A 26,792-nucleotide genomic window follows, 5' to 3' on the forward strand; every position below is an offset into this window, starting at 1 on the left:
AAATAGCACATACTAATTTGGAGCATTCAGTATATTTCCAAATTAAATGCATAGTCTAAGCATATGCATGCCCGTAGATAAATCAAAGGATGGCCCATGATTAGCTGAGTTAGTAGCTAACAAAGGCTCAGACAAACAAACTTTCCAAAAGTTAAAGTTTCATCAAGAATTTGTGTCCATGAAACTTCCACCACTAGTTGTCATATGTTATGCAATTAAAGACAAAATGTTAGTTGTTGAACAAAAGAGCATTTCTCATAAATAAATAAGGGTTAATCTAAACAAGCACTAACCACAAAAGCTTCCATTTATTGGAGGATTCATCACAGAAAACAAGATGGGACAAAGCATTAAAAATGGACAGATTCCCATTGTTCTGCCCAACAAGCTTGTACCCTATTATCTGCAGGACCATCAAAGATTTTTTTTATCCCTCCGAATAATTAGCTTGGCATAAACATAATCAACTTCATTTTGTACCATGCTAATTAACCTCTATTGATCACTGATCAGAGTAAACAATGACGAATTTGACAAGCCAAGCAAAATTAACAATTAATCCATGACATGATCAAATCATTTGTTGCTTTTCTTGGCCTTCCCAACACGTAAAAAAGAACCCAACCCGAAGAGACTAGTACCACTTCCTTTAGAAATGCAAGGAGTTGGTAGGTTCAAAACAGGACTAATCCAAAGACCATTGGCATAAGATCCTCCATAACTCTTACTTGAATGAGACCTTTGTATAGGATACAAATTTAAGGTAGAAGAGCTTGAAGATGATAGTGGCTTAGCTTGATGCCCGGTTGAACTCACTCTCTTTGGCTGTGGCACTGAACCAGCTGAATTGCTCCTTGACAAAGGAGGTGAATAACACATCAAACTTTTCTTTGTATCACAACTGAGACTTTTGCTTCTACTGAAACCCCAGAAAGAGGTGGAGTAAGTTTTCTTATCATGTAGAACTTCTCTAGTGCTCTCTTTCTTTATTTTGTCAACACTAGAAGGAAGTGGAGGAAGTCTCATATATGGAGCTTCTCCATAAAGGGTGTGTTTCCTAGTAGTGTTTCTCTTTTTCTGCATCTGAATGGGAACGATCACCCCATTGGAGAAAAGCTCATCTGCAGAAGATGATTCAAACTCAAGGCTTCTTCTGCTAGTGCTGAACTCAAAGTCATGATTTGACTCAAGAAGCATTGTGTCTTTGCGTGGAACATCTTGTTGCTTTTGTAGCTCAGAGACGACATCATGGGAAAAAGAGAAACGAGGGGGAACTATTTTAGAACACATAGACACAGTTCCCACCAATTAGGAAAATTGAAGAGGGAAACAAAAATCAAGGTGGACTTCAAGGTATGATGATGATGTGAGAAAGGAGAATAAAGCAAGGAAAAGAATTCAAACGTGAAAAGCAAAGCAAGGGAAGAGAGATTTATTGGTTGAAAGTAATCAAAATATGGGGTTGCTTTTGATTTACAAGTCAGAAATACACGGAAACAGAAGGCATCCAGATACAGTGTACAAAAGGAAGAGCGTGGGTAACCATTTTATTTTCAAAGGATAGAGATATTCTGTGAAAATTGGAAGATCAAAGGAGATTCAATGTTCTTCTCTGAATAGAAACAAAAAGGAAGACACAGAATATGACTTAAAAAAGAGAAAATGTAATGTGTGACAATTTGGAAATTGTAAAAAAAGGATGTGAACTGCAAAGTCAGTGAAGGTTAAAGGTATGTGACTGAAACAAGATCTAATTCTGCTGAATTGAAGGAATATGTTTGGAGTTTCTCTAAAATAGTCCCCCCGACAAAACTTATCCAGTTATTTTTTTATCATATTATTGATAGGATGTGTATTTATTAATTTTATTATTAATTAATTTTTATTAAATAATCTAATGATTATTTTAATGGGAAATTCTTTTTTTTTTTTATCTGGTTTAAAAGACTGAATCCAGTGTTATTTAGACTAAGTACTTTAAGTTAAGTTAAGATGTGTAGAATTTGGATGTACTCATCTCAACCATCGATGAAGCTATATATTCTTTTCCACCGTCATATTTATATAATTTTAAGGTGGATGAACATTAATTGTCTCTTCTCTAACATAAAGCGTAAACAATCACAATTTATTATATAATTGAAAAATCATTTAGATGGTGAAGGACTGTCAAATAAATATTTATAAATTAGGTTAGCTCCAGGTGTGCAATTATCTCTTGTTCCTTGTATTTGAGAATGATTCCTTATAACATATTTAATAGTAATTTGAATAATCATATAACACGTTGATAGACCAAACTGTAATCTTTCTGGGTTAATCACCTCCATGATTAGAATTATACTAAATACGTTTTCTTTTTTTCCCCCTGAAATATAAAAAGAATCTTCACCGATTAACACAATCTTGGTTATGATCACTAGATATAATAATAAGTATATCATTATGTATTCCAAAAAAAAAGTAAATAAATAAATATCTGCAAGATTTTTTGAAGCATAGTCAAATTATTAGAGTTTCTATAGACAGAAATTTTAAAAATGGAAAAAGAATTTTCGTTACTTCAATATCTTTGAAATTTGATAGTTAAATCTTTCTATAATTGCGTTATTAAAAATGAAGCTGATGAAATGAAAGAACGTTCTACCTGCTAACTAAATTTAACATATTGAAGAAGGACTCGAGGATTAGGGTACAAAAAAATTATAATTAGACCACTACTCTGCCTTCATTACTTTTTTTAATTTCTGTTTACAAAAGTTCAACAAGTGGATTAAGTTAGAAAGGACCAACACCTTTAAACTAAAGCTGTTATTCAACATCGTGTTAAGGACCGAATCCCTAAAATCATAATCTAATAAAACTTGTCACCACAAAAACCTTCCTAAATTATCACGCCCTTCCTATATTCTAAAGAAGTCGTCACGTATTATAATTTGACGCGAAAACGGCATTATCCAAACATATGCAATAACTTGGTCAAATTATGGATGATACTGACTTAATAATTATTTACCTGAACATTACTTGTATTGTATGACACAAGTCTATTGTGACTTGTCAAAGTTGGAAATATTGAAACCTTCATTCTATTGTAAGGGTGAGTTGAGGTTAAAGTATTAGTTGTATTTTCTTATCTAGTTAGAATTGAAGTTTTACTTCAATAATCTACCTAATCAAAATTTACATTTAAATGTCAGTATTAATAAGACAAAACTTCACTTCTAGTCAGAGAATAATATAGAAATTCACTACATCTAAATTTTGTCTTGCAAGCATTAGGATGGGAAGAAGAGATAAAACTATAGGATTGGTACCTAGATGAGCAAATTCTTGCATGACAGATAAGTAACGTTCCTTTTTTCACAAAGACAGAAAACCCATTTTTGACAAGTTGCCATGTGATTAATCAATCTCTCAATGAGTAAAACCCAGAGGCTTGATGATGACAAAGTAGTCCTTATTTCCGATGCCCACAGCATGGGAACCCACTCACCAACTGTTTGAAGAACCCCACAAAGCATCCATCAACCCAAAATATTGGTCTTAACAGGAACAATTGTTTGGTGCAAGAAAAGATGTAACCAAAATCATAATCTGTTTGAGAAATGCTGTACACTTCGTTGAGTGTGACCAATCTTCATTTTAATAAATAAATGATGTAGAGACTTGCACGTGATTGCTTTAGTGGATCCAAAGAGAAAGTAAAATGTCATCACTCCAGCATAGAGTCATCCAATTATAGAGGTGGTGGTGCCCTTATATATAGTTGTCTCGTTCATGTGTGAAGAAATGGAAGAAAAATACTCTTGTTCTAGTACTTAAATTTGTGAGTGAGTTTACATTAAATATTTTTTTTTTCATTCACAAGATTTAAATCAAAGATCTTATTTAAAAAATTGAGTCCACTTGTACCAACAACTTAATGATAAAGTCATTCATTTTAATTGGTTTTCTTTCATGTGAAATAGTAAAATAAGAAATAAAATTTATCTAAATAAATTACTCTTACAAAATTAAGGCAAAAATTTTGTGGTATAAAATTTAAAGTAATAGACTTTTATAACATCAAAATTAAAATAAAGAATTTAGTAATAGACCGAAAGTTTGAAATTCTTTAAACTCAAGTTCTTGCATGTGAAATTGAAGATAACTGTGATTCTTTTAGGCTTTTTCTCTTCTTCAAGTCATCACGTATTCACGTTACTTCATCTAGCCTTATTTTCTTCATTATTTTGAGGAGTGTTTATTATTACTCTTAGGAGCCTTATGTATTTTTGTCATTTTTATTTAAACAAATATTTAGAATACCTTTATTATTATTTTATTATATATAAAATGAAAAGAATATTTTAGAAAAAAAATTACTTAAAACAAAAGTAACAATAAACTGCACAAGCCTAACTGCATTGATTGGAACACAACCCATTTAATTATTCTATTATCTTTTTTTTTTATCAATATTGTCTTCAGTATCATTGTACCAAACTTAATTTCATTATCCTAAGTACGTCAGCAAACTAATGTAACAATCACTGTTTACCGATTATGTTAAAATTTCTCTATCAATTTCTATGAGTTGGCCAGAGTAAGACAAAGTTTCATATAGGATAAATCGCAAATTTGAAGTTTGAATTCTACTCTTTTTTTAAAAAATGAGAGACTTTTTCTGCTTTGGATTAAAACACCATTCTCTCCTGATGAAATTTTCAAAAACAAGATAAAATTTCTCCATCACAAACGAAACAGTAGAAAGATCTTCATAATAATAAATACATTTCATTCAAATTTCTAGACAATTTTAAACATTAGTACAGACTAGTCTTTTCAGGTTAATCTAGTTGACAAATTTCATGCTAGTTCTTAATTTGAAAGTAGCTTCACCTACTTCCATGGAACTGACCAATTTTGTCGCTTCTATCAGTAATTATTATCAAACTTTTTTATCCATGTTTTATTATTGTATTCATTCATTTCAAGAGAATGGCTTTTTCAAATATGAACCAAGGATTGCCAAACAGTCCAACATCACGTTTTGATTTTTATTTTATTTTTAACAATTCTGATTATTAAGAGTTAACTTAATGTCACCTAAAAAATTGAGAAAATGCTTAAATGCTCATTTGTAAACTTCTATTATGAAGCGGTAACTCCTCAGCATTTACCGGGAGATCATGAAAAAGCAGCATATTAAACATATTGTCAATCGGTTATGATTTGCTACCAACAAAGAAAACATTGACTTGTTTATCAATTGTTAGTGATAGAATCTCCCAGTAAGTGTATGATCGCATTAATTAAAACAGAATAAATTACAATCAAATTAATATTATTTAAACTAATCAAGAACAATCAGAATAGTTATGAATTAAAAAATTTCTGGTGATGGGTGCTTTACGAATTCAGCAAAAAAAGAAGTTATGAATTAAAATTTAAAATAAGCAACTAATAAGAACACAAACAAAAAGTGGATCAGAGAACACAAACATTGAAAAATTTAAAAAGTGATGATTTCAATTCATAAATATGTAGTTGTTTTTGGTTTTATCACAACTCTAAACTTGAAATTTCGCTTGTCTGAATACATAGCTCTTGATCTTTTTTGTTCAAATTATCCATGGAATTAATCTGAAAATAATACCAGCCTGGTTATTTTATTTAGTCTTTTTAATTTATTTTAAAAAGAATTGTATTTGACTTTTTGTGAATAAAAAATGGGATAAAATTATAGTATTTTTTTTTAATAGTAATAACAGTCCAAAAGCTGAAGTTTTATATTTGATTCACCCCATAAATTGGAGCTACCAGGTACTTTTAATTGATGCGGATATAACAATCATAGAAAGTTCAGGATTTGACCAAAATAATGAACATGCATGGGTGATATAACCCTTCTCATCGAAGATCAATGACATCAAATTTTAAATCTGGGTTCATGTAAACATCTGTACATGTATCATAAATGGGACCACCATCTGGAGGTTGATTATGTGGATGAAAGCCACGCTGCTGGCATTGTCTAATGACCGACATTCCACCAGGGGTTGTCAACCGAAAAATGCCATGGCTTCTGTATACATGTAAACAGATACAAGTCACTTCCAAATAGACAATCTTTCGGCAATAATAGTTAACAAGCTGACGTAGGAGAGGCACAATCATTATATTAATGTTTTATTTTTATCTTTTTATATATTTTTCTTAGCAGCTAAATTGGAGAAAGGATTTATGATCACAAAATACCTATTACCTACCAAGCTCAGACAAATTTTATTGTACTGTTACATCATATCTGCCTATACTCTATAATAGTGGGTGGATGCTGGCCATTAAAATGACGAGAAAAAATGTGAGAGCGGTAGAAATGAAAATGCTTAAATAGATATGCGGTCACACAAGACAGGATACAAGATGATTGTATACTTGAAGAGATTAGTATAGCACCAATTGAGGAAAAGATGACAATAAATCGGTTAAGGTAGTTTACACATGTTCAAAGGAGGCACCGTGAAATGAGTAAATTGCATGATTTTTTAGTCCAATGAAGAGGAGACCAAAAAAGAAATTGGAAGAAGTTGTCAAAAGGAATCTCACGGTAAATAACATCTTGAGACTTTGATCTTTCACTGGCTGAATGACATTGTATGATCTATGTAATCGACCTTATCTAGTGAAATAAGACTCTGTTGTCATATATTTTCTTAGCAACTCACAATAGCCAACTTATCATTATACAGGAGCTACTTCCTAAATGAGTGTCATCTACAGGGTCTATAGGGGCAAGTGATTAGTTTAACCTATTGAAAAAATTTAGAATTATCATAGAATTATAGTTCTAGAAATATTCCTATATGAGATTACTGATCACTTACAAATGAGGGATCCTAGGATTTCAAGCCAAGTCATGCAATTCTAGTGAATAAAAGAAATTCCTAGTACAAATAGCCCTTACTCTAACTGTCTAAGGCAGTCAAATGCTTGATAGTTATACAAAATTTAGTCTCACCAAAAACTTGATTTTTTTATGGATATGCTTTCTTTGCCATTTTCCCACATCAAGACAAATACATTTTGAGACACGATCTTACCTTGAACTGTCTGTTGGTGCCATAACTATTGCAACAGCTTCTGGCAGCATAATCTATAGAGACAAGATTTGTATAAGATGCAAAGAAAAAAATATAAAGAAAATACAAGAACAATAAAATGTACTTAGCTTGATTAGTAATTGAAAGCATAACAAATGTGTGTGTGTGTGTGAGAGAGAGAGAGAGAGAGAGACAGGCCTCTAGGGTACTACAAATAATCCCATCTTTAACAGAAATGATAGAAGAATAAATTGTAGCAAAATCACTAACATATACAACATTTCCACTAGAAGATCTTCTCTCTTTTCCAACCATTTCCTCATCGCAAATAGAAAAAAATATATCTCAAAGACTAAGGCAAACAAAATAACAATCTCAAGTAAAATTTAAGAAAACTCTCTTGAACTCACCTGATAAGAGTAATGGGTGTGTACATCAATTGATGACATGAAACAAGATTGTGTAGGATGTGTCTGGCAATGCAGAATTATATATATCAGTGTTGCAACATGGGAAGACTAGCAAATTAAGAATAAGAAATTTGGATATAATACAAATGAAACTGAAGAATATTAACAACATTCTCGTTTCAACAAACTTTATTGGGCACACATTTTAATAGTAGAGGTCACATGAAATTTCACCCAATAACTGAGTAAAGAATGGAGCATTAAGAGTGTCCAAACATTTTTCAACGAGACTATAGACTAAACAAGAAAAAATTTCATTCTGCATTAAATTATATATTTCTTTGGAAGTTGGGAAATATAAAGGGAAAAAAAAAACAATCTGTTTCCTCCAATTACAAATGTGGCACAAATAGTGATAAAGGCTCAACAAGTTCAAGAGCAATTTATAACCAGTGCCCACATGCAGAAAAGTGAACTCACGTGGATCCACCCAAGGGAGAAAAGAGATTGCTTATCCTGTACTTCAAATATCTCCTCTTCATTTGTAGCTTGACACTGCTCAAGAAGTACAATAAATGTAACAAATTTAGAATAAATCATTGTAAAAGATATCACTCAAAAGGATTATGATGAATTATTTCTTACAGAACTGGATGTTGCCTCCTGCTTTGGGATTATTAGAGCGGTAATATAAAATTTTCTGTTTTTCTGCAGACCAGTAGTATTAGCAAAATAGCAATCAATATCCCACGATTTAAGCTAGAAGATAGATCCAAATTTAAAATCAACCACAGTGAAAAATTTACAGCCCAGTGTATAAAAATATGTTGTGTATAGCAAGCATGCCCAAACACACATGACTAAAAGACAGTCCACAAATTGTTGTTGCTATGGACATAACATGAAATTATAACACAAGTTTAAATTTCTTTTTGGCTACTGGGAATCCAGCAATAGGTTAACTTTGTTTCTAAGATAGTAAATGCACAACCTTTAATACAAGAGGAAAAAAACATGAGGTTAATGCATATATTAGGGTCCCAAGCTCATCTAGGATCTACCTTGCTTGTTGCTTCAAGACCAAAAATAAAATGCGAAAATCACTTACAAGCAAACCAGCAAGGATTCCACAAGTCTCTAAATTTTTATCAGTGTTTGACTTGGCAAGCTTCATAAAACTCTCCATCATAGAAGTTGACTGCACATTGAAACAATTATCAGGAAAATAGGGAACACTCAAAACGAACATAGTTATTCCTCCCCATAAATGAACCTAAAAAAGAGTGTTGAGAACGAGAGAAAATGGCATGTGATGAATTCTGTGTAAAATTACACACCAGAGCATATATTTATATTAAGAGTCATAAATACAAGAATATATAGTTTCCCTTAACATAATTACATAACAAATAATCTGTCCTATTTACATTGTTATTATAATTACGTTATTTCTAATATTCCACCTTAAGCTGAAGTGTATAATCATATGCACCAAGCTTGCTACATATATAACTGACTTGAGGACCTCTCAATGACTTGGTGAAAACATTCACCAGATGATCATTTGAATTGACAAAGCTAGTGGTGATTCTCCCAACAAAATTTTCTCTTCAATAAAATGACATCACTTATGAACTAATAATACATAGTTAGGTATTTTGTTGTCAAGAATAGAGGACAATATCCAATTAGTGAGGTTATTAGCTCTTACAATGTGTAGTTGCAGTGGAGACTCAGCACGAACAATACTATCTGATGTTAGAATCTCTGTCTTACATCCTTCCTCATTAACATGAGATAACACTGCAGGAACCAAATCTTTTACTTCAGCAAGTACAGGTGGAGGAGAAGGCTGTCTGGTAACTTCTATTTGAGCATGGACTTCTGTTGCTTCAAAAGAGATAAGAGAAGGAGCTTCATCAGCATGTTTTGCCTTGCAGTCATCACTCTGGGTAAGAATTGATTCTAAATCTGATTTATGTTGTTCTGAAATGCTATTATCTTTTTTATTCAGAGATCCATCTTCCAAGGAATGTTGAAGGCTGTTTGTTCAGACAGGGAATCCAACAGGATGGACTTAGTTAATATAAAAAGTAAAAAGATAAACCAGCTCAAGGTGCATCAAAGAAAATAACATTTCTTTTTTGATCCAAGAAGGGAGGGGAAGGGGATAAGGGAATAGGAAAAGGGATGTCAAATAGCTTAACCAACTTATATAACTTGAGGGCCATCAAGGGTGATAACTTGACAAGCCTCAAATTTTACACTATACATCAAATCAAACCCCTTTTTTAAATAAAGCACCATTATTTATAAAAGGCAATACACAGTATAAAAAAGAAACAACAGAAACTTAAATAGGCCATAACCTTGGAATTTCAACTGGAGACAGATCTATGATGGTTGGATACCTAACCTACATCCAGATAGAACATTCAGGATGGTTTTTGAACAGAATTAAAAGACAGCAAAATACCAAGCATACCCCTTTATCACTTGCAGGTGGTCGCCACTGCCCTTTCAGCCCATTGGGACCTAGAACAGAATGTCTAGAGAGAGTTTCCTCCTTTGGACATGGGAGACTTAGAGATCTACAAAAAGCAAGCATAATCGCCAGGGATATCAAACAAAAAAGTCCATCTAACACTATCAACTTTCATATGCAGAATTCTAGTATGACAATCAAAGTAACCAAACAGAATAACAAAACCTTTGCATAACTTCATGCCTGCAGAGAAAGCAAGTACAATAATATATGAAGGAAAAGTCTAAATGTAAAATACTTACAGTCTCCTCATATTCTCTTCCACAGGCCTTGCACTAGAAAACTGCTGGCCCCTTGATCCTTGGTAAACAAACTCTCCAGTGGTTGGTATGACTGCCTGGTTACATATAAAATAGCATATTGATACAAAACTTCTTTGAAAGAGGAGTTAGGGAGCATAGAAATAGCCAAAAAGCTTTCAACCAAAAGTACATATTTAATTGTAAGGAATGACTTGTGATTATTATTGATGAGCTACAAGCTTCAATGCAAATTCTCAGGAAACTTTTACCTTTTTTGCTGGAGAAAAATCCATAAAATCATTTGAATGATATTTTTCCCACCCATTGTGTTGGTATGCTCGCCTGCTGTTAAACTCATTGATCTTCTGTTGCACCTTCGGTTTCAATTTCTCTAGCTCATTCACAGAATGTAACAGTTTCTATAGCAAATACCTTAAAATCAGATTACATCCAAGAATGTGTAACAAGTTATCATCCAAAGAAGAGATGAAAACTAACCTTTCTCAAAGCTTCTTTTTTGCCTTGTGAAGATGATCTATAATCTCGGTGACGAGGTATTGTCTCGGAGACCAAACTATCATCAACCAAGGGGAAAGACCCTCGATTCAGTTTGATGGCAAAAATAAGAAATAGAATATAATATTGTCCGCATATTTTAAACCATTCAGCTGAAGACAGTACACGCCATTTATGAGTAAAAAAAAATACAAGGACCATCTAGTATTACCTGGAAAATCTTAGGAGCATGATATACAGATCAACAATATTTGTCTCTGCACGAAAGATATCAGCCTGCAATAGCAAAACCAATATTTGGAGCTAAGAGGTCATGCAAAGCAAATATTGAAAATTTTATCTTGAAAAGAAAACATTACCACATTAAAAAGATAATAAAGCAGGATAATAAATTCAGGAGCAGAGAATAAAATATGAAATGTCAGTACAAGCAATTAGCAGTAGAACAAAGACTGAATTATTAGTTACACAAAGCTGCAAAACATAACATGGCATTTTTTTTTATAATCAAACATGACTTTAAGGAAAAACCAAACATAATAATAGCATAGCATGAAAGTTGGATAGTGAAATCCATGCATGCAATAATTTCATATTAGTCACAAATACTAATTAACCAGTGAAAATTGTAATATCGCAGTGAACCCTATCTTTGTCCCCATCCTCTTCCTATATGCTTACAAAAAGAAAATGAAAAGTTACAAAATCTAAAAATTGGTTGGTGTAAAGGAGAAAGACCTGTTTGAGGATATTATCGGCGATTCTGTAGTAGAAGCGGAGAGCAATTCGATTATCAACATCAAGTTTCTGTGTACTCGCAGCGATGTTGATAGTCTCCGAAGAACACATTATGTTTCTTTCTTTCTTCCCCGGAATTCCGATATGCTTATGCGTTTCCCTGTGGACGAAGCTCCACTCTCAGTTCAGCTTCGCTGAGTCGTCGTCAAGGGCGACTTCGCCACACAGATCAGATCAGAGGATGTCATGTCATTTTCGTTTCTCCTAAGGGTAAAATTGGTAATTCATATTTGTTGTCTTCTTTTTGCGTCAGTTTTGTTTAATAAGGATGTTACATCACCTATGTTTTTAATGCGAGGTGCGAGATGCTTTTCACTTCTTATGTATCATGTCGTGTACTGCATTAACTTCTTATGTATCACTTCTTAATTAAGTGGATTTGTGGAGGATAATTGTGATTTATAACAAAACAAAACAAAATGTATACCGATATTATCATGACTCAAATAAAACTGGCCTCGATTTTTTTAGGTGATAACTTGGATTTAAGTTTTGAGATTAAAAAATACTAGTATTAAAGGATAGACCTTACTAAAAATAGTGTTTGAATATGAAAACTAATTATTAATAAATATAATAAATATTTCACAATTATAATTTGATAATGAAAAATATCATATCATGTATAGTACGTGTAGTATTATGTGTATCTAATGTATATCCTAAAAAAAAGTCGTTGATACTTGATTTACGATAATTGGTGCATAATAATGCGTTAATCCCTTATATAATAGGTGATAAAAAGTTTAGAAGAGTTAGAATGTTAGACTGTCTTTTCCATAAAGGACATGCCCTAAATTTTAACTAGTTTATACTTTATATTAATGCATATTTGGTTGGCTAACATTATTTAAATAAATGATGAGTTTAATTTTTGCAAACCGTTAATGTAATTTTATATATATATATATATATTAACTTATTACAATTTATAACATGATTGATTTTTTTAAGTATTTAAAATAAAACTCAATTTTTTAAGAAAAAGTATTCGCGGATACTCTATATGCCATTATATACTTAGTGGGAGAGAAATGAAAAAGAAAAAAAATATATAGATATTATAAGTATCAAGATATAACATAATGAAAGAGAGATAAAGAAATTAAAGATACTCGTTAAGAGTTTAAAAAAGAGTGAGAGAATTTGTATATTATTACTCCATGACAAATGGTTTTGAATGCCATCTCCAAGAAAGCTTTTCACATCAATACCCTAATCCTCTTGCGCTCCTTCTTGTACCTGGCCATTGATAAGTAATAACAAACACAATTCAAAATTATATGAGCTCTTAATTATTTAGTAAGGGCCAGAGAAAATGACACGAACTAGAATGAACTTCAATGCAATCAAAAGTCAAATCCAGATTTCTTATCGATCTAGAATTTTTGTATCACGCACCTTTATATAGGTACATCCTACCTACATCATAACAAATTTTAAGCCTGAGGTTTTGCCATAGTAAACTGAACATCACGAGCTTTCTATTTCTAATAAGACAAACTTAAATCCTGAAATTTATAGCCTAAGATATGATCAGTCAAATAAACTGATCCTATATTACAAAGGCAAGACAATGCACTGGGAACAATCCTTTAGCTCCAAATATCTAAGACTTAACAGCATGGTAGGCCTTATTATCTTTAAAACCCCACCGCTTTCACTCAAAAAGTTTTTAAGTTAGATTATTCAAATCAGCACCTTTGACAAAACAGTCAACTTCTTAGGTCTTTTGAGAACGGTTTATTTTGAGTAAATATTCTGACACGATCAAACTAATTTTTAGAACAAAACAGTCCACTCCAATAACAGAACAAATTGACTTGCTTGAATGACAATAGTAAAAGGAAGGATGTCCTTTAGTTTTTAGAGCAGCATATATGAAGAAACATGTAAAAGCAAACTATAAAAGATCACTGTAATGTACTATGCAAAAGCAAAATTAATGAAAAAAAAATGAATAAAAGTCTTCTCTATGCTTGGCCATCTAGCTACTTGTTGGGACCAACTGAGATACACTTCACCAGCAAACCAATTGGCCAAGACAAAGCTCCAATGCCAACACAAACACCCCATTGCTCCCAAGTCAACCTCTCAGTATTGGCAAACTTCTTCAAAAACTCAACCATCACTAGTTGAAGAATTACAGTTAGGCCCACAATTGCCACGAACAACTTATTTTTACCAAGCCCCTCAAAGATGTTCTTCTTCTCCAGCTTCCTTGCATTGAACTCATTGAAGACTTGGCAGAGGACAAAGGCATTGAAAATAAGGGTGTTCTTCACCTTCTCACTGACGTCAAAGATTGATCTTCCCTTGAATTGTAAGATCAGCAAGACAAGCACTTGATACAATGCCTGTGAAATGAGGTTCCTCCACATAACTCTAGTTATAAGTGGCTCAACTCTTCCTACAGGTGGCATCTTCAAGAGATCATTAGTGGGTTCCTCGGTGGCCAAGGCCAAAGCTCCAAGAGTGTCCATTATCAGGTTTACCCACAAAAGCTGGACAGCTGAAAGAGGCACTTTGCCAGAAGAAACAGCAGCTACAAAGTTGATGACAAGTGCAGCAACGTTAACCGTGAGCTGAAACTGAATGAACTTTTGTATGTTTGTGTACACACATCTTCCCCACCTTAGTACGGTAACCACAGAAGAGAAATTGTCGTCAAGTATAACAATATCTGAACTCTCCTTTGCCACTTCAGTTCCTTGTATTCCCATGGAAAGTCCAATATCTGCTTCCTTGAGAGCAGGTGCATCATTTGTGCCATCACCTGTGACTGCCACCACATGACCCTTCTGCTTTAAGCATTGAACCATCAGAAGCTTGTCAAATGGAGACGATCTAGCCATGACTCTGATTCTGTCAATCTTATCCATTCTCTCCTCGTGTGAGAAGTTTCTGAATTGAAACCCTTCAACCACTGCCTCTTCATCCAATTCATCATTATTAGGGTAAAGAATCCCACATTCAGAGGCTATGGCCCTTGCTGTGTGCACATTATCTCCTGTGATCATCTTGATCTTCACTCCAGCATTCTTGCAGGAATCAACTGCTGCTTCAACTCCTGGCCTACAAGGGTCTTTCAACCCAAGTATCCCCAACAACGTTAGTCCCGTCTCTTCAAGCTTTTCACAGCTCTTTTGAGCAAAGGCAATGCATCTCAAACTTTTGGTTGCCATGCCCTTGACAATGTTCTCAATCTGAACCCTTTCTCCATCATCCATGACAATGACTTCACCTGTATGGTCATAATAATTTGAACACATAGCCAATATCATCTCAGCAGCTCCCTTCCAGTGTGTATGAATATTCATATTCATATTCCCTCTCTTCTCCCTCATCAGAATCCCGCTTCTCTTTTTCGCAGAGTTGAACGTCTCCACATGAATTATCTCACAATTCTGCTTCACTTCATCAATATTGTCCATCCCCAAATCCACCACCGCCCAAGAAAGCAACGCTTTCTCAGTAGGACTGCCCGAAATTTCAGGCAGCGAGGTTTGTTGCGGCTGATAAACACTTGCAGTGGTATTCAACCCAATCCCTTGTTTCAATAATTGAACTAAACTTGGCGCCAAATAACGATCTTCTCCTCCTATTTCCTTTTTCCCCACCCAAACCTCTGTCACCTTCATCTCATTCAACGTAAGTGTACCTGTTTTATCAGTGCAGATTGTTGTAGCAGACCCCATTGTCTCACAAGCAGAGATTCTCCGAACCATGGCATTATCCCTCATCATTTTCTTCATGGAATAAGCCAAATTCAGAGTAACAGCCAATGGCAACCCTTCTGGAATAGCCACCACCACAATTGTCACAGCCGCAGCAACAATCCCCACAACCGCATTCATGACATCCTCAGACTTAGTCTTTCCCCGAACAAATTCTCGGATCCCAAAGTCATCTCTGGTACTTCCCGTCAAGTACCGTATCATAGACACCACCAAAACAATTGCAGCCACAAACAAACCAACCTTGCCAATAGCAGAAGTCAATTTGTTGAGACGCACCTGCAAAGGTGTCTCCTCATTGACCTCTCTCGTTATGGAACCCATCATGGCACCCCATGCAGTGTTCATACCCACACAAGTAACAAGCATGTGTGCAAAACCATCAGTGACCTTTGTGCCAGATAACAAGAAAGGGTTCGTGTCACCGTTCACATGCACGTGGTCACTCTCCCCCGTCATGCTAGACTCGTCCACCTTCAACGAATGACCCTCTAAAAACACCCCATCTGCTGGAACCTGATCACCGATCTTCAAGTAAGCAACGTCACCGACCACCACCTCAAAGATTGACACCCTTTGGCGTCTACCACCTCGTACCACTTCCACTCCTAAGTTGTCACTTTTCGCTGAAAGCTTCTGGAATTGTCTAGATTGGTTGAAGTTGCTGACGGAAGAGACAACAATGACGAGAACAACCGCCAGTATGATGCTTCCTCCATCGTACCATCCATCCTTCCAGCCATGTTGCTTGATGCCGAAGCCAAGTGAAAGAACAGCGCAAACCAAAAGAATAATGATAGTGGGATCTTTAAAAGATTCTAGGACAAAAGAAAGAAAACCTTTGGATGGAGGTTTCGTGAACGTGTTTTCACCGAAGACACGTTTTCGGTTATCAATGTCTCTGATGCCACGCTTCACGTCGGTTTCAAGAAGTTTGGCGAGTTCTTTGACGCCTCCAAGTTGGGTGAGAGACTCGCTGCTTTTTTCCCTCACCATATCGCTGAGAAGTTTGGGATCAACGTTGTTGAAGGAGGGTTCTTCTGGAGCAACGCCAATGGAAAGGTACGAGAAGGAGCGCAAGAGCTGGGTTGGGGTATTGATGTGAAAAGCTTTGTTGGAGAGATGGTGAAGAGTCTTGACGAAAGAGATGGCATTCAAAGCCATTCGCCACCTCTTCTTGCATGTCATGGGGTATGCTGCATAGGGTCTCACCATCACTCTGGTCAAACAAGAAACAAAAAAGCTGATAAAGATTTCTGATGTCACAGGTAAAAAGGTAGTGTGATTCTGTCAGATTCAAGGACTTAATGATGAAACAACAAGGTGACAAACATGGCTTAATATAACAATCCATTGCTTCAACGATGATCGATATTCATAAGATAACGCAGAATTTCATGCTTTTGCTTCCTTCCTTGAAGTTTCCCCTTACAATTACCACTTATTCCCGTAACAATCCCTGCCTTGAAATTGAAATTAAAATTGGTTCGATATTTCGCTTGATTCGGTACATATTCACGCGTACGCCTTTTAATTATCTTGGTTGGTTACGATGTATATATATTTTCTTTTCGGAACCTTACAGCATAAGTATGCATAATTGTTAAGCAGAAAAAATATGTATGCATAATTATTTATTCTTTTTTTGGTTTTCAAGATAATTAATTATGAATTATGACCATACTTACCCTATTTGTTTGACTGTTTCAGGAATAATTTTATATCTTCTTTTTTTTATAAAGTCAACTAAGTATATTAAATAAAAAGAGTAAATATTATAAATACTATTTTTCAGATATTATCTATATTTAATTTGTTATTTCATGAGTTTTTAATTAGTATATAGGAAAATTTATGAGAGAATGATAAGAATATGTATCATTACTTTTGTTTGAAATTTTGTATTTGTTATGTCTCACTCATCTTGTTTTTTCTTCTCCTTTCTTTGAAAGTGATGGTTGAGAAAGGATTCTAATTCAAATAAAGATAATTTGATAAAAAATGAAAAATTAATTAATTAATAGAAAAATATTTTTTAAATTTGTAATGTCTTACAGTAATAAGAAGATAATTTGATATGGTATTATTTTTGTTCAAAAATTTGTATTATTTTTATTTTTTCCCTCAACTTTCCTGTTTCTCCTCCTTTCTATGAAGATAAGAAAAAAAAGTTGAGAAACGATTCTAATGTGAGCAAAGATAAATTGGTAATAAATTTCAAATCTAATTAATGGGAAAATCTTTATAGAAACGATTTGAATTTGAAATATGTTATAAAAAGAAGATATAGCATTGTTTTTGTTGCAACAATTCTTTTCTTTTATCAACTCTAGAGTGGGTATTGTAAAGAGACAAGTTAATCTTGAAACTCATAACTTAACAAGGGTTTCATGAATTTCATTACATCCCCTCGTGTATTGTTTCAAACGCGCGTTTTGAATAAAATTATATAACTATGCTTCCTTTTTTTAAAAAAAAAAAAAAAAAGCATTATTTTTGTTAGAAATTTTGAATTTTTGTTCTACTCACTTCCTTGCTTTTTTTCCTTACCTTCTCCAAAGACTAATGGAGTTGAGAAACACAGTTTTAGTTCGAGCAAAGATAATTTGATAATAAATGTCAAATCTAATTAATAAGAATTTTTCTTTTGAATTTGAAATATCTTGTAATAAGAAGAAATAACATTATTTTATTTAAAAAAATGTATTTTTATTGTTCACACTCAACTTCCTTGTTATGAATATTTTCCTCCATTCTCTCAAGATAAAGGGAGTTCAGAAACAATTCTAATTCGAGAAAAGATAATTTGGTAATAAATGTCATATCGATCTAAATAATGAGAAGTGGTTAATCTTAAATATTTGGATTTGGACTTAATTTTATAATAACACAAAATGGGATAATAACACAATATGCTTATAAGGTCTAATTTGTCTATCACTTATATATTTTAATGTGATAATAACATAATCAATGTGGGATGAATGGAGTTGAGAGAAATAAGTTCAATAACCTCATAGGGATACCTCAATAGGCCCAACAATAATTGTTAGAAATTTTTTGAAGATGAACATTTGTATTTAAGGCAAACTCATCATCAAAAATAATTATTAGGATAAATTTTGATATCATCTTATAATTTGGATTTGGACCTAAATCAATTTCATATAACTTTTCTTTGTCTTAATCTTTCAAGTTCATAAAAAGAAATGAACCTTTTAGTTTAATAACTTTTTTTTTTATCAAGAGATCTAATTAAGAATTATTTTCATTGAGGATCAACTCATATAATATTTTCTGAAAGATTCAACTTTAATTTTAACACATTAATACACTTGTGTCTAATTACTTAATAACTCCATAGAACTAACTTGTAAACTGAACCTAAAATTGTAAATAAATCCAAATATTATATTGATCTTAAAAAATATGAGGTAAATGAAAGAGGAAAACTCAAAACAAGGAGAATACAATTTCAGAATAATAAGAAAATTAAATTGAACTGAACTAAAATATTCTCCTCAAATAAGGAGAATAGTTCAAAATAAATAAATATTAAAAATAATAATAAATAACAAAAAATAGTTTTAATAATAACTAACATTATTATTACTAGGGCAAAAACAAACACTTTAAGTTTGGACTGAAAATAATAAATGTATATGTAGTTGGTGAGACCTATTTGAAAAGATGTAAATTAAATTGAAGTTTATAACTCTTGGGATAAAAATGTCCATTAGAAAAAAAAGGAGACTAAATGGGGTTTTCTCTCTAATTTTATAAATAATAATAAAATAAAAAAGAAAAAAAAAACAAAAGTTAGATAAAGTTAATGAAAAAGGAGAAGAAAAAAAAATGGACAATATAAAAGTAGCGGACAATTATTCTTGTTTAGAAAATTATTCTTGTTTACATGGAAGTTTAAGAAGTGATTTAAGGGTAAAATTATTTAATGGAACACATAAATCAAATTAGTGTATTTATTTTAGGTTAAATTGTAATTTTAGTCTTCTTAGTTTCTCAAACATGTGATTGTGATCCCCTTAATTTTAATTGTAACATTTGAGCCCCTAATCTTATAAATTAATGATTTTGATCTTTTACATACAATAACATCACATCAGGATTAATAATATTTTCTTGAAGTTTTTAAAGATTTATAATTTAATTTAACATCTTTAATAATTACAATTATTAGTTAATAATCTATTAGGGGAACCAAAATCACAAATTTATAAAACTAGAGAGAGTAAATGTTATAATTAAAAATCAAGGGGACCAAAATTAGGAATTTGAAAAACTTAAGAGACCAAAATTATAATTTAGCGTTTCTTTTATTATTAGTATAGATTATAAATAAAAATTAAAACATTAATAATAAAAATATATTATAATATTAATAAAATAAATAATAATGTATTTTTATTTAACAATATTTTCTTAACTCTTCTTGTCTTACATATCAAATCAATTTAATTCAAATATTTTTCTTCTATTTGAGTCTAATTTTCTTCGACCAAATAATTATTACTAGCTTAGTGTCCCATGCTTTACATATCATGTGTTTGTTTCTGTTTTATATTTACAAAATAAAAAAGATTTTAATTCATTAGATTTTCGGTATTAACTTCAACTCCTGGTCATTCAATGTGTAGTAACTTGTAATGTTTAGTGCAACACAGGTTATTTTGATAAATTATCTGCGTGATAAAATAGTTGTGCTTTAGGTCAAATTGTTCCTAAAGACAAAGCAAATAGTTCCTCTTAACTCAAATTATTGAACTAATTCATAACTAAGGGTTAGAAACATGACATGTCATAAGAAAAATAAAAAATTACACTAACCACTCCTAAGGTTTCGTAAAATTATACAAACATATGTTTTTTTAAAACCATTAAGATATCCCTTCAGAGGATGTCATTATAATGTTTTTTCAAATATTAAAGAAAAATTGGCATAAGGAGTGTCATTAAGGAGTGTCATGTAGATGTAGAGGATGTCAATGTAATGTTTTCAAATATTAAAAGAATATTTGGGTAGGAGTGTCAATATAATATTTATAAACATAAAGAATTAGTATTAGACCAAAAAAAAAAACTCAAGGAATGGTTTTTCCGTTTAATTTGAACCAATGTTTGTACCCAGGGATGCACGGCTAAACTAAATTGAAAGGCAAAGCAAAAGTAATTGATAAAATGATTTATGCAATCCAATTTAAGTTCAAGTAATTCAATTTAATTTGAATATATTGATAATTAGATGAAATTACAGTAATAATTTTAGTTAACATACAAACGAAATAGTTTGGGATCATTATTATACTAAACAATACTGATATATTAGGTTTAAATATATAAAACCATCAATAAAAAGAATCTAACTCAATTGTTAAATAAAGGTCCATTATTTATTGTAAACCCCAACAATTTCTTCGGTTTCAATAAAAAAGATAGATAGAAGCATCCCATTATTGTTTAAAGATCGGAAGGATTTCTAAATAAAAGGAAAAACTGATAACTTAAAAAAATGTGCCATAATACGTGGCCAATATGAGACTACAGAAAAAAAAAATTAATTAAAACAAGTTAGGAAAACCACGCCAACAAATTCTTGCTCAGTTTTTGCAAAATAAATTCACCAATACTCATTAATGTTAAATTCCTCAAATTCATCACTATTAATAAATTAAAATTGTCGATTTTTGTACTGGGTACTTTAATTGTCAATTTAAAATCATACTCAACAAACTAAAGTTTTAGCATTAATCATTTTTATTGAAGTTGAAATGATTACAAAATCAAACATTATATTTAAAGCCCAATAAAAAATAATTTGCTAACTTAAAAAATCCAATTTTAGAGAAATCAAGAGCCAAGATTTAGGATCAATTTGATTTTCGAAATACTACAAGATGGATGCAGTTTTAATTCTGGTAAGCTATACATGCAACAGATTTAATTCCAGAAAAAGATAATAATTGTGAAATTTGCGAATAAAAGAAACTTAATTTTATAATAAATAAAGCTCATACTAAATAGTACTTCCAAAAATCAGAAAACGAATTCCAGATTGAAAGTCAATTTGTCACCAAAATTTTAACCAGCATACTCCATATGCAATTCTCCGAACAAATTCAAAAAGCTAACAAAAGTGAAACTAAGCCTCTGAGACAGGATACTCGAACACAACATCTTTTCCAGATAGCTTCCTGTACACTGCAGCAAAAGTCTCCAACTTGTACTCAGTGTTGTTTCGCTCCTTTGGGTCCAAGTAAACCTGCCCAATTCAGTAGGCATAAATTAAAAATTAATACAAAGTTAAATGACAACAAATTCCATAGACAAATGCTCAACCATATAGCAAGACTAACAAGAGTTAAGTGGCGATAATAGCTCTACCTTCATAATCTTGGATCCATCAATTCGGAACCTCACACGCTTCCCAACAATCTCAGCAGGCAATACAACATCCTCCAGCATTGCTTCATGAACAGCAGTAAGAGTGCGACTACGAGGACGCTGAGCAGCAGAACCCTTCTTTGGTGGCCTCAAAATCCTTCGGGTGGCAACCAAGATTACATCCTACATGTTTAATTAGATTAAAATTGCTCAATAAAAGATTAAATAAACGAATAGAAAATTCAAAAAGAAATTAGTAAGTTCAAGCAGTCTAAATGAGAAGAAAATACTTAATAGGAGCAAAAGGAATACTTTCAGACTATTATATACTAAACACGTAGTAAATAAATTGCACATAACTCTCTCGGGATTATTACAGAGGTAAATTAATCTCGTATTGTGTGCCTGCAACTTATTCATTATTTAATTAGCAAGAGGTTATGCCAAAGTACTTGCTAATGATAAGTGTTGAGACAGATATTATAATGAAAGATATCTCAAGTTGCAGTTGGTGTTCTCTGGTAAACATCCACAATATCAAATGTATTCAAACTACCAAAATATACAAGACATATAAATTATAGATGCCAAAAATATGATAAACTTTACCTACCTTGCCACTAAACTTTTTCTCAAGCTCCCTGACAAGCCTGACATGAATCTTACGGAAACCTTTCCTTAATCTGTAAGGGACATGAATAACAACAGCCTTGCGGTTCCCAGAAACATCAACTTGCCTGCAGATAGTAAAATACCATTCATAAGACATACAGAACACTAATCAAGTAATCAACCGTCTTCAAACACAGAGAGAAGCATTCAATAGGAATCCTTACACAGCTGAGTTTATGTATAAATCCTTCAGATCACTTTTAAGCTCCTGGTTGGTATTTTCCAGATCAAACAATGCCTGCAGCAACAAAAGTTAAACCAAAATATTCACACAATGGAAACAAATGTGATTAAACAGAAACATTTTGTTAATGGCTAAAAATTACCTGTCCAACTGACTCTTCAAACTCAGTTGGTTCAGCATCCTTATCCTTGTGGATTTTCTTCCTTGATGTGTACATCTTCACAACTGTACAAAAACAACACAACTTTAGAGGGCCTATACCCTAAACCCTAAATAATTAAGGAAAATAGAAAAAGGTCCAAACCTCGATTAGAACATTCCCTAAATACTTCCAATTTTCCAAAGGATTAAATCCCCCTAATCCCAACTAAAAAAATTAAAGAAACCAATCTTCAAACCACCACCAACAACCCCGACTCAAGCTTAACACATTCTATTGGCTAATAAAAAACTTGTAAAAAAATCAAATAATTAAAACAAAAAATAAAAATGAGAGCTTTTATTCTGTTTCTCAATAAAACCAGTAATTGATTTGTACAACGCGTAGAAGGGACAAATGGGAGTAGAGCACATACCTTACCTGAGAAGATGCAAGCCCTGAGAGATCTGCGGCTAAGAGTAGGAATTGGAGCCCCTGCTGGTTTCGCAGTGAAATAAAAACCCTAGGGTTTGTGACGAAACGTGTTTATAAGGACTGAATGAACGACCAGATTGGACTTCATGTACACGTGGACGGTTCATATTGCAAATTTTAAATTTTCATTTTTTTTAATCTCTGTTTGCAAGGTAATTTTGGGCTCTATTTTTATGGACCAATCCAACAACCTGTCATTTAAGGGCTTCTAAGCCCAATCAATATAAGATGATTCTATTGATATTTATACCTTAATTTTTTACTTGTATACCTCCTTTCTTCTTCTTCTTTTTTTATCCCAAACTACCCTCAATTTTTAAATACACCTCCGTCGAGCCTTGAATCCAAACCTCATCAGAACATTGCTTTTTAAGAGCATTTTATTGTGCGAGAACAATAGGAGTTGTAGCCATCAAAGAGAAAATCTATAAATTTTGATTAATTTTTGGATCAATGTGTGAGAAACAGAGAAAGGTCCGCAAATGGGATACTGGACATCAAATCAATCTTGCTTCATACTGGCTGTGAGGGATTTTTTTGGTCAAAATAGAAGCCATGGCAAAAAGAAAACAAAAGGGAATCCAAAACTAGTTATAGAAAGAAAAACACAGGCACTGCACATCATCATACCGAAACAAAGTCTCCTTTGAAACATTGTCAATCGCATTAGATGGAAATTTCAAAAAAAAAAAAAAACAGTGAGAATGATAAATGGTCTAGAGATTGATGAATGGGTTCATCACTACATTTTATTCTAGTAGTCATAGAATCATATATCACTTAGGAGTTAAAAATCAACCCATCGAACTGCTTTTTATTAAATATAAAATTATAATAATCCATCGAACACTTAAACAGATAATACCTTACATACAATGACTCTAAGAGTACATGCATATTAGAATGTGTATCTCTACCTTGTCGACACAAATCAATTAACTAAATTAATGTTATTTTTTATGTTCATGTTGACACCATGTTTACTCTGGAATGTAGTCAAACTGATAGCTGATCACTCGTGTTTTAACATTACTCGGGAATTTTAAGTCGATAAACGAAGAAGTGAATGTATTTATTAGTTTGATGGGAATAACAACTCTGACAAATGACTAAGGCTACATTTGTTTTCCTGTTTGGTTTGCGGCAACGTGTGTTACAAGGCACATCCAACAACTGTGAAAAAGGAAGGGAAAGATTCATTGACGAACATATGTTTGCACGTTTCCCAATAGATCTCTGAATGTGCACTAAGTGATCATTTATTTATTTAAAAGTTAAATAAAATTATTTAACCAGAGTTAATTTTGAACCATTCAATTGAATTAAGATATGTATTCTTAATTATAGATTTTTGTATTAAAATGTGTATGGAATGGAAGGTATATTGATCTTAGAGCTAAAGAAAGTGTACTGATAGTTGTCTACTCTAAAATGAAATGAGAATTTGGATGAAAAGAATTGATAAATAAATATAAATAATCAATAAAAAAAGAGTAGAAAGGGAAAATAATAGATGATATAATTAAAAGAAAGAAAGGAAGATTTTAGTAAAAGAAGCATGAAGTAATTTTTTGAATGGTAGTTTTAGGAATATCACTCTTGGAACAAAATAACGTGAAAAACAGCTTACTGTATATTGAATAAGTTATTTCAGTGACAATGAAGCTTGAAACTCCGTTTTCTTTTGAAATTAATTTTTCAAACTCTTTAAAGAGGAATAAATTAATTAATGTCAAAAGATAGTAATGGGGATTCAAAATTTCCTCTGGAGAGGTAATTGCAATGTTGGCACACTTTCAATTATAGTTGTCGAAGGGGTTTGAAAACCCAACTGCAATCCCACGCTTAATCAGTTAACACGTAGTTATTAATAGTCTCTCAAAAAACATTTCCTTCCTTTTACCCCAAATTAATGAAAGACTTGTTTTAGCCCAAGATTAATTCTTGAACATGGCCTCTTGTGGGGGGTGTTAGGGAAGCTATTGTCCGTGACAGCCCAATAAAATCTCCCATTTAGGACTCTTTCCACTCTATCTTAATTCTTAAGTACTTATAATTAGCAGAAAAAGTCAATCATTTCACCGATTCTATTCCACATAGTTAACTTCAAAATTTTATTATACCCCGAAAGAAATTTTGGTTACACCATTATTACATTTATTGGTTAGAACTACCAATTAACAACTGATAATATGCCAATTATATAGTTAGATCAATTAAAATTTAAACTCTAAACATCTTGATCAAGGAATATAAAATACTACTACCACTATATCAATTATTGTTAAGTATTTATTATAATAATAATATCATGTTTACAAAATAAAATAAAAGTTGGATCTGAAATCTGAATAGCCACATACTCCCATTTAGTATAATATAGGGAATTGATAATAAGAAAAAAAGTATAATATAGGGACATAACTGGGCATTAACCTCTTCTTTCAGGAAAAAAAAAAACATGGACATTGACCTCCTAGCTATGCTAGAAAGTAGAAACAATGTTTCACTTTGTGCATAAGTGGTTAATTCAATTGTTACGTTCTTTATTGAAGATGGAAAGAACTAATGCATTACGATCCTAAATTGAATTATTTTGACTTCAAAATGGTATTGGTATGGAAACGAACCTTCTGACTCTACCTCTCTGTCCCCACCAGTCTCTTCCGATGGGTTCCACTTCTGGTATGAGGTGAATTTTAGATAAAATTTAAATGTAACTTTTTTATTTTTTGGTATTTTTTTAATTAAAATTTTACTTCAATATCTATTTTTTTAATCTACTTAGGTCGTTTTTTTTAATATAAATATGAATTTAAAGTGATATACTGATAATATAAATTACTTCCTAATCACAAATTACGATAGATATAATTTTTAATTTTAAGATAATTTTATAAAAAATTAATAAATTTATAATAAGTTATAATTTATTATTGGACAACAATATAAATTTAGTGTATAGTCTTTTTTTTTCCTATAATTATTTATTAAACATATATATTATTGAGATAAAACTTAAAGTGGATTCTTGAACTTCAATTTTTTGCGAAGGAAGTTTCACTTTCAGGCTTTCAGGTTTGATCAGAAAACCACATGGACCAAAGAGTTCATTTAATTCAAGAGATCTTACACGTAGTCAACCAGTAGTGTAGCAGCAAAATAATGGAATCTGATCCCCCACCGTTGCTTGTTTCTGACCAATTTCTTTCAAATCAAGCTCATTCACTTGCACACCTGTAGAATCGATGCAAGGTTTCCCAAAATAAACAAAAATATATGCTCATAAAGTGAACATGTAGACGAATGTGACAACAGAACAAGGGGTGTTTAGTTGCAGTTATATTAGTATGTGGGGATTTCCCCCTCATAATTATCCTCTCAGTTAATAATTGAAAGATTAATCTTTAAAGATACAGTAATTATTTAAGGTTATTATCAAGTGTTGAAATAAAGAGTATTTCTTTCTGCAATACAGTTTTATACGCGTAAATGATAAAATTTAAATTTCTTTTATTCAGACTAACACATGTTAATTAATCTATATTCACCCACACCAACTTAAAA

At 32.2% G+C, this 26,792-nt stretch overlaps 4 protein-coding genes across 5 annotated transcripts; all 4 read right to left on the bottom strand.

Moving 5' to 3' along the window:
- Nucleotides 1–258: 258 nt before the first annotated feature.
- Nucleotides 259–1,817, bottom strand: LOC100783585 (uncharacterized). Its single transcript, XM_003532469.5, has one exon. It carries the CDS (start codon nucleotides 1,288–1,290, stop codon nucleotides 577–579), a length of 714 nt encoding a protein of 237 aa, XP_003532517.1. The 5' UTR covers nucleotides 1,291–1,817; the 3' UTR covers nucleotides 259–576.
- A 3,960-nt stretch (nucleotides 1,818–5,777) lies between these two features.
- On the bottom strand, nucleotides 5,778–11,869 carry LOC100806201 (AMSH-like ubiquitin thioesterase 1). The gene is made up of 14 exons (XM_006584814.4): nucleotides 11,540–11,869; nucleotides 11,013–11,077; nucleotides 10,784–10,859; nucleotides 10,555–10,704; nucleotides 10,286–10,380; nucleotides 9,984–10,089; nucleotides 9,868–9,914; nucleotides 9,210–9,540; nucleotides 8,607–8,696; nucleotides 8,144–8,206; nucleotides 7,979–8,053; nucleotides 7,499–7,561; nucleotides 7,089–7,141; nucleotides 5,778–6,070 (listed from the first exon to the last, which is right to left on the bottom strand). The coding sequence occupies exons 1-14, from the start codon at nucleotides 11,648–11,650 to the stop codon at nucleotides 5,896–5,898; spliced, it is 1,500 nt and encodes a 499-aa protein (XP_006584877.1). The 5' UTR covers nucleotides 11,651–11,869; the 3' UTR covers nucleotides 5,778–5,895.
- A 1,505-nt stretch (nucleotides 11,870–13,374) lies between these two features.
- LOC100784119 (putative calcium-transporting ATPase 13, plasma membrane-type) lies at nucleotides 13,375–16,858 on the bottom strand. The gene has a single exon (XM_006584815.4). It carries the CDS (start codon nucleotides 16,549–16,551, stop codon nucleotides 13,591–13,593), a length of 2,961 nt encoding a protein of 986 aa, XP_006584878.1. The 5' UTR covers nucleotides 16,552–16,858; the 3' UTR covers nucleotides 13,375–13,590.
- Nucleotides 16,859–21,344: 4,486 nt separating this feature from the next.
- LOC100527680 (uncharacterized) lies at nucleotides 21,345–23,241 on the bottom strand. 2 transcript variants are annotated; one of them, NM_001399606.1, is made up of 6 exons: nucleotides 23,172–23,241; nucleotides 22,734–22,816; nucleotides 22,572–22,645; nucleotides 22,349–22,472; nucleotides 21,736–21,918; nucleotides 21,345–21,613 (listed from the first exon to the last, which is right to left on the bottom strand). In NM_001399606.1, the coding sequence occupies exons 2-6, from the start codon at nucleotides 22,806–22,808 to the stop codon at nucleotides 21,494–21,496; spliced, it is 576 nt and encodes a 191-aa protein (NP_001386535.1). In that variant the 5' UTR covers nucleotides 22,809–22,816; nucleotides 23,172–23,241; the 3' UTR covers nucleotides 21,345–21,493. The 2 variants fall into 2 exon arrangements, with proteins under 2 accessions (NP_001386535.1, NP_001235883.1); NM_001248954.2 differs by having other exon boundaries at nucleotides 23,167–23,241.
- Between the last annotated feature and the right edge of the window lie 3,551 nt (nucleotides 23,242–26,792).

Source organism: Glycine max, chromosome 8 (assembly GCF_000004515.6).
Source record: "Glycine max cultivar Williams 82 chromosome 8, Glycine_max_v4.0, whole genome shotgun sequence".
NCBI classification, from domain to species: domain Eukaryota; kingdom Viridiplantae; phylum Streptophyta; class Magnoliopsida; order Fabales; family Fabaceae; genus Glycine; species Glycine max.